This window comes from Homalodisca vitripennis, chromosome 4 (genome assembly GCF_021130785.1).
Source record: "Homalodisca vitripennis isolate AUS2020 chromosome 4, UT_GWSS_2.1, whole genome shotgun sequence".
In the NCBI taxonomy this organism is placed as follows: domain Eukaryota; kingdom Metazoa; phylum Arthropoda; class Insecta; order Hemiptera; family Cicadellidae; genus Homalodisca; species Homalodisca vitripennis.
In genome coordinates this window covers 204905446-204917695 of record NC_060210.1, presented here as the reverse complement: position 1 = coordinate 204917695, position 12250 = coordinate 204905446, and the positions used below count along the sequence as shown (strand labels likewise).

The 12250-nt window shown below is 35.2% G+C and overlaps 1 protein-coding gene across 4 annotated transcripts in view; it reads right to left on the bottom strand.

Moving 5' to 3' along the window:
- Positions 1-12250, bottom strand: part of LOC124360935 (exocyst complex component 1) — a 195597-nt gene that overhangs the window by 120311 nt on the left and 63036 nt on the right. For all 4 annotated transcript variants that reach the window (XM_046814951.1, XM_046814952.1, XM_046814949.1 and 1 more), the window contains exons 8-9: positions 10277-10426; positions 9947-10189 (exon numbers count right to left, since the gene is read on the bottom strand). In XM_046814951.1, the coding sequence (XP_046670907.1) occupies positions 9947-10189; positions 10277-10426 (393 nt within the window). The remainder of the gene's footprint in view (positions 1-9946; positions 10190-10276; positions 10427-12250) is intronic.

Sequence of the window (12250 nt, the reverse complement as noted above, 5' to 3'; positions counted from 1 at the left end):
ACATTAAACAACTAAACATTAGCTAACTGTTAAACATTGTTGTAGACACGAGATTCTGGGCAGCTTCAGCAGTGTACCTGTCTGCTCACCTGCATCATTACCCTGCACACATTAAACAACTAAACATTAGCTAACTGTTAAACATTGTTGTAGACACGAGATTCTGGGCAGCTTCAGCAGTGTACCTGTCTGCTCACCTGCATCATTACCCTGCACACATTAAACAACTAAACATTAGCTAACTGTTAAACATTGTTGTAGACACGAGATTCTGGGCAGCTTCAGCAGTGTACCTGTCTGCTCACCTGCATCATTACCCTGCACACATTAAACAACTAAACATTAGCTAACTGTTAAACATTGTTGTAGACACGAGATTCTGGGCAGCTTCAGCAGTGTACCTGTCTGCTCACCTGCATCATTACCCTGCACACATTAAACAACTAAACATTAGCTAACTGTTAAACATTGTTGTAGACACGAGATTCTGGGCAGCTTCAGCAGTGTACCTGTCTGCTCACCTGCATCATTACCCTGCACACATTAAACAACTAAACATTAGCTAACTGTTAAACATTGTTGTAGACACGAGATTCTGGGCAGCTTCAGCAGTGTACCTGTCTGCTCACCTGCATCATTACCCTGCACACATTAAACAACTAAACATTAGCTAACTGTTAAACATTGTTGTAGACACGAGATTCTGGGCAGCTTCAGCAGTGTACCTGTCTGCTCACCTGCATCATTACCCTGCACACATTAAACAACTAAACATTAGCTAACTGTTAAACATTGTTGTAGACACGAGATTCTGGGCAGCTTCAGCAGTGTACCTGTCTGCTCACCTGCATCATTACCCTGCACACATTAAACAACTAAACATTAGCTAACTGTTAAACATTGTTGTAGACACGAGATTCTGGGCAGCTTCAGCAGTATACCTGTCTGCTCACCTGCATCATTACCCTGCACACATTAAACAACTAAACATTAGCTAACTGTTAAACATTGTTGTAGACACGAGATTCTGGGCAGCTTCAGCAGTATACCCGTCTGCTCACCTGCATCATTACCCTGCACACATTAAACAACTAAACATTAGCTAACTGTTAAACATTGTTGTAGACACGAGATTCTGGGCAGCTTCAGCAGTGTACCTGTCTGCTCACCTGCATCATTACCCTGCACACATTAAACAACTAAACATTAGCTAACTGTTAAACATTGTTGTAGACACGAGATTCTGGGCAGCTTCAGCAGTGTACCTGTCTGCTCACCTGCATCATTACCCTGCACACATTAAACAACTAAACATTAGCTAACTGTTAAACATTGTTGTAGACACGAGATTCTGGGCAGCTTCAGCAGTGTACCTGTCTGCTCACCTGCATCATTACCCTGCACACATTAAACAACTAAACATTAGCTAACTGTTAAACATTGTTGTAGACACGAGATTCTGGGCAGCTTCAGCAGTGTACCTGTCTGCTCACCTGCATCATTACCCTGCACACATTAAACAACTAAACATTAGCTAACTGTTAAACATTGTTGTAGACACGAGATTCTGGGCAGCTTCAGCAGTGTACCTGTCTGCTCACCTGCATCATTACCCTGCACACATTAAACAACTAAACATTAGCTAACTGTTAAACATTGTTGTAGACACGAGATTCTGGGCAGCTTCAGCAGTATACCTGTCTGCTCACCTGCATCATTACCCTGCACACATTAAACAACTAAACATTAGCTAACTGTTAAACATTGTTGTAGACACGAGATTCTGGGCAGCTTCAGCAGTGTACCTGTCTGCTCACCTGCATCATTACCCTGCACACATTAAACAACTAAACATTAGCTAACTGTTAAACATTGTTGTAGACACGAGATTCTGGGCAGCTTCAGCAGTGTACCTGTCTGCTCACCTGCATCATTACCCTGCACACATTAAACAACTAAACATTAGCTAACTGTTAAACATTGTTGTAGACACGAGATTCTGGGCAGCTTCAGCAGTGTACCTGTCTGCTCACCTGCATCATTACCCTGCACACATTAAACAACTAAACATTAGCTAACTGTTAAACATTGTTGTAGACACGAGATTCTGGGCAGCTTCAGCAGTGTACCTGTCTGCTCACCTGCATCATTACCCTGTACACATTAAACAACATAACATTATTTAACTGTAAATCATTTTTGTAGAGACGAGATTCTGAGCAGTTTCAACAATGTATTTCCTTAAAGATGGTTTGTAATGTATTTCACAATTACTATGTAGACATAGATGAAAATTATGTTATTCCTAATTTAGTTTTATCTGTTAAGAATTCAGATGTAGTGTCAGAAAACAAGAAGTGTAATTGTAGTTTTAGATGCGAGCCTGTTTACAAGAAAGATATCTGCAAATATAACGAGTATTCTTATAAATTCATACCACTCAGACCTTTATGAGATACCTGTGGTACTCCTAAAAATAACCTTATCAAAATCGTTAGCACATGCAGTAAAATCATTATTTATATCTGGAACTTTTTCTGAAAATTAAAATAATTTAAACATTATTAAAAAAAGGTAATAAATGTAATAGGCAATAAACAAGTTCTTTATTTACGTAATCTTGGAGATTAGTAATGCGTCATGTGGTTATAATAATGGTTAGTTATTAAAACACTGTTGTTTTTGTTTGTACTCATTCACTGGGTAAAAGGATCTCTTTATCAGCCAGTCAGTCAGTCACTTCAGTAGTTGTTGTGCAGGTGTGTTCTTCAGTTCTTCTGGCAGCAGGTTGAACAACTTTGCTTCACCATATGTTGGTTTTTTGCTGAACAGACTTAAGTGATGAGGGTGTTTGCTATTTATTTTTTTCCTGCAGTTGTAATGACAGTGTCATCTGCATACATTATTGTTTGATAGATTCCTTGTAGATAAGTTGGCAGGTCATTAGTCAGTAGAAGTAATAATACTGGTCCCAACACTGATCCTTGTGGTACTCCTCGTTTTACATGGATGGCTTTCAGGTCTCTTGAAGTGTTCTCAGGCACTGTAGCAACCAGGATGAACACCACAATCACATCTAGGGCACCAGTACCGACTACGTGTTTGTTTCTGAGAAGTAGAATGTACAACGCATACACGAAGTTTCACACCAGTCAGTTGCACCAGGTTGTGGGCACCATCTCCAGCTGATTGGCGAGCGCGGCAACAGCTGACAAAATCAGCTGACTGTTATTTTTCACTCTACTCAAAGGCTTACAAAATAGAGCCAGTGGGTAGAGAAATCTCTCCTACGTTGTACTATGAAAATTACAGAATAATTAAATAAACCGTTTTACGGTAATTTAACAAAAACGAACATATCGCACAGAGCAATAGAAGTACTTTAAAGTTGTTCGAACACATCGCACAGTGCGATAGTAACACTTGAAGGGTTAAAATAATACCGAGCACTGTTTGAAACATGATCTATTTCAATGTATTCCACCCTATTTTGAAGGTAAAAACCAAACCATGCAAGTTGGTTTCCCATACTTATTAATTTACAATGTGACACTGTCGATTGCTCTGGTCAAGTTCAGAAATACTCCAATCACGTGTTCTCCCTTATCCATTGAATTGATTACTGAATCAATAAACAGGAGAGACACTGGCCTATAACAAGCAGGATCATCAGGATCTTCCTTTTTAAAAATAGGAATTACCTTAGCTATTTTGAGCTTATCTGGGAAAATTCTTGATATCAGAGAAGAATTAACCATATGTGTTAAGGGTTTTAATATTAGTGGACAAGATCACTTTAGGACAATAATTGAAATTTCATCAAATCCAGACGAATATTAGTTTTCAAAATGACGAAATTATGCTTTTTATGTCAACCTCATTTACTGGTTTAAATTTAAAAGTAGTTGAAATTTTTTTTGAGAGCTGAAATTCAATATTGCTTTCATGGTTGATGGAGGAAATGCTCGGAAGTATTAAGCTATCAACTGCTTCAACAATAAAATTATTTTAAATATTAGCAACCAAGGTTGGGTCTGTCAATGTTCTACCGACCACTGCAAGTGAAAGGTTCTGTTTACCGACTTCATAATTAATTAAATTCCAAGTAGTCTTAACTTTATTAGGCGCTTTAGAAATTTTACTATCATAGTAGTTCTTAGTAGTTGAGTTCATCTCCTACACTGGCTGAGATAGTACTCGAAGAGAGAGCAAGCTCTCGATCTTCATAACTGAGAACGCTGTAAACACAATCAGTGCTTCATGTGACAGCTGCAATCTGCTGTCTATCTATACCTGATGAGACGAAACAACGTCGAAACAGCAACACATTTTAGCGAGACATCTGTCCCTATTATCACCTAAGCTTTCGCGTAGGGAACAAGCGCATAGCAGTGTGGTGGTGCCAACACTTACCTTAGCACTACGCTATAGGAGCGCGGCTCCTTTTGGTAAAGCGGAGGACAGTCATGATCTTTCACATGATGCTGGAACCGCTCGTGTATGCTGCAGAAGTACTACGAATGCAGGTGGAATGGGAACACGCGAGTGTTGAATCCCTACCTCACCAGCGCGCAGCAATGCTGCAACTGGATACCGCCAACTATATTGTTGTCCTAAAGGTTGTTGACTTCGGTTATCAACCCAAGGAAGTTGCCTAAGGCGAAAGCCGGTGTGCCATACGCCCAAACGGGTGGTCCGTAGTTAGTCATGTGATCCATCCGCGATTCTATCGTTGTGCACTTCTTCGTGCACCTGACGAGAGACAGAGATCTCGAAACGCAAAAGTAAGTAAGAAGTAAGTTTAGTGGTTATCTAATCAGGCGGCAGCTTTCTTTGACAATGGAATACAAAAGCTGGTGCCATGACAGTGATGCAGTGGTTATCTAATCAGGCGGCAGCTTTCTTTGACAATGGACTACAAAAGCTGGTGCTACGACAGTGATGCAGTGGTTATCTAATCAGGCGGCAGCTTTCTTTGACAATGGACTACAAAAGCTGGTGCCACGACAGTGATGCAGTGGTTATCTAATCAGGCGGCAGCTTTCTTTGACAATGGAATACAAAAGATGGTGCCACAACTGTGATGCAGTGGTTATCTAATCAGGCGGCAGCTTTCTTTGACAATGGACTTTTGTAGCTGGTGCCAAGAAATGATAAGTGCCTTAATATTAATGGGAATTATGTATGAAAGTAGAGTAAATTATAATCTTTAAGTGAATAAATTATTATTTTTTTTAAATATTTGCTTGTTTTTTAGTTTCAAAACAGTACTTACTTCTAAAACAAGCATTGCATATCTGCTCAAAATTGTATAACAAACTCCCAAAGAATATTTCAGTAGTGATATCAATTGGAATAAAAAACGGAAGAATGTTGTCAACAAAGCTCTGCATTCATTAGAAGAGCTCTAATAAATGATTAAATTTTAACGTACATGACTATATTAAATATTGTAATGTATAGTTTAAGCAGAAATTTTACTTATACAATATTTTCATGACACCATTCCTGTATATTTATACATACTGTTGAATAGAGTTTGAATTGAACTGAAATGAACTGGCATGTATTTAAACTTCCAGGTTGCAATAAAACAAATTTGATATACACAGCACAATCAGACTTATAGCATTTTGTTACAATGGACTGGTAGCGCTCAGTGGTTGTCGTGAACTCATTGCAACACTTTCGTGTCTGGAATGGTTTGGTACACCTCTAGTTACAGCTTTTAAAATTTTAAAGGGTGTTTTTGTATGATAAATTTTTAAAATATTTATGTGTAATATTTCTAATTGTTTATTTGTGGCCCCTCATCGATTTTGTTTACATATGTTTTCTCCAAAGCCTTTCTCAAATTAATGTTTCAGTTATAATCAGAGCTAAAACATCATATAAAGTTTATCTAAGGCCTGTCCGGAAAATATCATATATTTTGATATTAATGAAAATTTAGCCTACCAATCACAACCCAAGATTAGTCTTCTTTGGACTTGATACATTTGACTTAGCCATCCTCCCACTGTCGCGTTCACATTGATCTCTTCAACTGTTTGAAATCTGGATTCTCTGAGTAGGGATTTCAACTTCAGGAACCATCAGAAATCACAAAGAGCCGTTCAGGACTGATTACAGTGATTACGGTTTCTTAAAAGACTTGTGTGACTTTAAAACATCACTCCTTTTGATCTTCGGTGAGTAATTTTGGGACGAATTTTGCACCACTTGTTACAAACCCTAATCCTAGGAAAAAGTTCAACTCAGATAGCTGAGCGGACACATTCAACCTTCAATCAATTAGCAACCATTTTAAAATCGATTAACCACTAAAAACTGACCGACAGCCGACTTATTAACCCATTGGGGAAGACACATGTTGGTTACATATCAAACGGGCCCTGAATGAATTCTGAGCTACGCACTCGTTATGTCGTCTATGTTTAGCCACTCTTTATTGTTATGGGCCATTCTAGTTCTGAAAATATTGGAGATATTGTTGTCATGGTCTATATTGGTTCCTTTACTAAGAAGTTAATAAATTCCATTTAATTTTTTTACTCTCAGTACTGAATTAATCACTTTTTTGTTGGAACATTTCATCATTGTTTTCGTTGGTCAGCTACTAAACGTGAAGTTTGGTGTATTGTTTGTTTTTGGTCAGTTATAAGATTGATCACAATGGTAGTAAAAAGCTGTGGATTCTGCTGTTGCTTTGTTATTAGACAATGATTAAAAGTACAGTTCTGATATCAGTGATAGTGATGGCAGATGTAATTATTTCCTGTACTCAAAAACAGTTTGCAGATTTGCGGTTTGTGCGAGGATTACCTTGGAATGTCAAGAAGGTTATTTAGATTATTTCCAATTGTTTTATTATTTGTAAAGTAATTTTGTGTACAGTGAATAACAGAATCTGAATTTCCTAGGAAACAAGAAGTTTGAGTAAATATCCAGCAAAATCATAACAAATATAACTCATCATATTTTCCTTTATTTTATTTTTGAGCTTATTATACTTTAGATCCAGGCATGAAAATTTTTATTTGTGTATACAACATTATCATATTATAGATAAAATATGTTAAAGTTAGTTATAAAATAACTAAACAAATAATAAAAGTGTTTGTTCTCAAAAATTTTATATGGAAATGTAAAAAATATTAACAATTTTATAAATTTTTATTTTTATTACAAATATAGTATTCATTATATTAAATGAAAATTGTACTGTAAAGACAATGGTAAAAACATTATTGCTCTAAATAATTGTGGATTTAGTTTTAGAAAGCTTTAACCAGTCTTACATTTTTGCCTTATTTAATTGCTGCTACCGGTCCTACAGAGGGATATATACTTCTTCTATGAGTTAAAGGTATGAATAAGAGCTATTCTCTGTGCAATAACACAGAATAGCTGTGTGTGCTATTCTTGTTTCATTGTTAGTGCAGTCATTGAAGCATTATTGCTCCGAATTTTTTTACTGTGAACCGAATTGCATACAATTTTGGAATTAAGTTCATCTTACCCTTAACTTCAAAAGTGAAAATGATTTGAACTCCGCCTATTATTTTTAAGGGGTGTAAACAATCCCTTAATGGAAAAATTGACATTGAGCCATTTTATCGCTAGAAAACATGTTTAATAGTAAGTTGTGAAATTGTAAAGTGTTTTCTAACACAATTACCTCATATTAAAATCATTTTCAACCCCTTGAAAATCTTACAACCCTTGCAAACAACCCCTAAATTGAAAAAATCACAAAAAAATACTTTGGTATGACATAAAAAGATGTAAGTAAGTAAGTAATATTTTATATTCTCTATAATAATTATCAAATTTTTAACCCCCTTTCAACCCTTGAAAACTACCCCTTCTCGGGGGTGGATTTTTATTTTTCAAAATAACCTCTGATATCGATAGAAGGCCTAATTTTAAGCAACAAATCATCTATAAGGTTTTTTGAAACATCCAATACTTTTCAAGTTATTGGCAATTGAAAATTCACAATTTTTTCACGTTTTTCATCGGTTTTTTGCAAATATCTCCAAAAATATACATTTTATCGAAAATTATATAAAGAACACAATTGTAGCAGGTAAAACAATGAACAATTTGGTTTTTTAAAAGTATTCTAAGTGCAATATTAGGCTAGATATTAAAAATCAAAGCTGTTTTTTATTTTGTCTGAAATTTAATCGATGTGGTCAATGCCATCTAGCGGCAAGCAGATGCATTTTAGGCATTCTAATAAAAAAGGGTTTTGTAGTGCTTGAAATAAGCTTTAAAATGAGCACTATTATAAGTCTATTGCACGTAAAATAAGTGAGCTGTATTGCAAATAAGAGGAGCATCTAATGTTTTTTCTTTTAAATCAACGGGTTTCATACGTGCCATTTCCACCAAAATTAAACTTAATCGTATTCCGCCTAGAATCAGCTTTATTATGAAGAGTTTGATAGATTGTACAGTTTGGCTGCTTCAGGACACATATTTTTCAAAAAAGTCACAATTAAAAAAAAATTCAAATTTAAAAAAAAAACCACCTTTTTTCATAATATCTCAAAATGACAACAGATACGTATAAAAGTGTATAGATGAAAAATGTAGGTACTTTTCTGACAAAAAATGTGGATTTTTGATTTTTTTGTCAAACAAAAATTGACGGAGATATGATTGTTTAAAGAACGTGTGGCAGCGCAATCACAGCCTCTCTTAAGCCCTTTAACCCTTCATCGTTTGAGAAAAAGTTTTTTTACTATATATTGCAATGAAGGATGTTGTAGCTCTCTTAATTACCTTTACAATGGTTTTTTTATAAATTGTGATACCATGAAAATTGAAGGAGTTATGGTCCAAAAACTTATCATATTTTTTTCTACTTAGTAACTGAAAATTTCGGACTGTGAATATTTGGAGCAATGTGAAAGTACACTGTATAATAGAGACCCAAAACTATTGTAATGTGTATATATATATATATATATATATATACATAATATGGCTCATATATTTTGGAAACGTAGGCATGAATACATACCAACGTTCTTATATGTATATATAACACATTTGAGTGAATTTTATATAATTTGTAAATATTTTATTCAATAAATGGCAATTTTTTACTCTAAATTAAATTATTTTTAAATATGTAATCATATATATTTACTGTTTTAATTTAGGGGTAGTTTTAAGGGTAAAAAAGCTTAAGAATATGATAATCATTTTCGAGAGTGTGGAATAATATTTCAATCCTTTTTATTTTATCAAAAAAAGTTTAACAACTTTTTATCGAGGTGTAGTTTTCAAGGGTTGAAAGGGGGTTAAAAATTTGATAATTATTATAGAGAATATAAAATATTACTTACTTACTTACATCTTTTTATGTCATACCAAAGTATTTTTTTGTGATTTTTTCAATTTAGGGGTTGTTTGCAAGGGTTGTAAGATTTTCAAGGGGTTGAAAATGATTTTAATATGAGGTAATTGTGTTAGAAAACACTTTACAATTTCACAACTTACTATTAAACATGTTTTCTAGCGATAAAATGGCTCAATGTCAATTTTTCCATTAAGGGATTGTTTACACCCCTTAAAAATAATAGGCGGAGTTCAGATCATTTTCACTTTTGAAGTTAAGGGTAAGATGAGCCTAATTTCATGCAAATTGGTTCACAGTAAAAAAATTCGGAGGTAAGACCGTATTTTTCGCTTCAATGACTGCACTATGTGTGTGGAGAATACAGAGATAGTGCATGCTTAATCTAATAACTAATAACAGTAGCTTGTCAAATATCAGATACTTTCTGAGTATTTTCCATTTTATGTCATCATACAGAACGAACACTTAATTAGAAAATTGTGAACCATATGCAGAACCGAGCAATATGCATCATTGATACTCTCTTGTATAATAGCTACAATAAAACATTACATGTTAATAATCATTTACCAGATGTATAAAGAGGTTGTTGAGATGCCTTGATATTATTTGAGAGAACTTGCTCTTCCATTTGTCAAAGCGTTTCTTCTGCTCTTGTACAGCAGCTAAACGCACTAACGCAGGATGTATCTCTGCGTTCATTACGGCCTGGAGTGCCTTGCCCGCAGTGATAGCATCACGCAAACCCTCCTTGGTCATGAGATCGGCATCCTCCAGCGCATTCTGATGCTTCTTTGGCAACTCTAACTGGAACTAGAGAGAACAAAAGTAAGTGGATATGCCAGAACTGAGTACTAAACTTGTGATATGCAGTAGATATATGTATGCAGAGTGACTTACAATGACTCTTTCTAGTTCAGTGAGAAGTTTTAGATTGTTCCGATTTGCTACTTCAATCAGCATATTTTTTTCTTCCATTTTGTCCATTGTGTTGCGAATGTGACACAAGATGTTATCGTAGCTGTTCAGTTGTGACTCTACTCTTTCTACCTGTGCACATAATAAAATAATACTTTAGTGAATTGTAGTCTTTGAAAGTTAATTTGGGACAGCAATTAACATGACCATTTTAGAAGATAGAAAGTAATGTGAGAATATTCATCTTTCCAAACTGACATTCACTAGAATAAATCCAAAATCTATTTTCAAGAATTATTTGAAATTTTGACTGGAACACAATCACATTTTCCAGGAGTATATTTTTTTACTTTTTAATAAATCTAAAACTAGAATATTCCAAATTTGATTATTTATGCTCCTGAAATTACTTAATTTAAATACATCAATTTGGTAATAAATTTAACCCTTTAAGGAGTGCGTGTAAACTTTACATAATGAGTAAGGACGTCATATGACGTATATTCTTATAGTGGCCCAAAGGAGTACGGACATCATGACGTTTAACCTCTGTATTTTTTTATTATCGTAAATGCGATGCTATTACTGATTGCCTTTAAGTAGATTAGTCTGTAAAGTGGTTCCATCTATCGGCAACATACTTAACTTCCATGTTTGTGCTCGCATTCACTTGTAATCTGGTTGGCAGGCCTGGTCCTACCCCGTTTACACGTGTAGGCTAAGCTCCGATGTTTTTATCTAATTTTAACTAGTTTCTATATAAATATTTGAATTTAATTAGTAAGTTGACCCTTTAAAAGTGCACTCGATAAGCAGGAAGGACTAATTTCGTGAGTTTGTTCATTTTCCTGTAATCTTGGATGTTTCAAGGTTAAACGTGAAACTTGCAATAATCCCACGCTAAATGGTCTTCGGAGTTACATACTGCATGAACGATAAATATACGATCTCTAATATCAGCGTTCGCAGCGCTATCAGTTGCGTAACTGATTAACAGTACAAGGGTCCTCAGATCAAATCCACCTGGCTGCAGATATATTTTTGTCACTTCGTTTGTTAATTAAATATTTCTAACAGGAACCAATAACTAAGTTTTTTAATACTTTTAATCAAAACTTTATTTTATGACAATTGTGGCTGTGGTTTTTATTTATCTGTGTTATTGTGCTATTTATTAATTATTTATTGCTGTTTTATTTATTAACTATTTATTGTTGTTTTACTTATTAACTTGTTATTGCTGCTTTTACTTATTAACTATTTATTCCTGTTTTATTTATTAAATATTTATTACTGTTATTATTTATTAATCAACTGAGTTAAGAATTTTACATAAATCAGCATGAACTTTACTATTGAAAAAACTAAAAATGGTAAACCACATATTTTGTACAATAACAATAAATTTAGAGAAAGTTATCACTCAAAAAACGGAGATATTACCTGGAGATGCCTGGGACGTAATTGTAAGGCAATGGTAAAAACAAATTTGGAAAAAACCCAAATATTGTCCACAAATGATAACCATGATGGCCCACATCCTGTGACTATGAGGTCTCTGGTGCTGACACCTCAACAGAAGCGCGCCGACATGCCCGCCCGGACACCCGCGGCTGAGAGCGCCAGCACTACCGCGTCCGACACTCCGACCTCCGTTACGCCGGACCTTCCAGGGTCGTCTCCGAAGGATAACACTCCTAAATCTGAAGTGTTAACTAACACAGCAACCTCACTGACAACGCCAGACATAGACAGCATTCTAAAGAAAGAAAACTTAGCCCTGAAAAATGAGATATCGCAGCTGAAAACAAAAATGAAATCCATACTCGACCATGCAATACAAAACGATATGCGACTATCCCAGTACACGAGTGAAGTTTTTCCTCTGCACTCAACTCCTCCACCTCGAACAAAGACATCGGAACCTGCTATAACCACCGTTGAACATCGAACCAC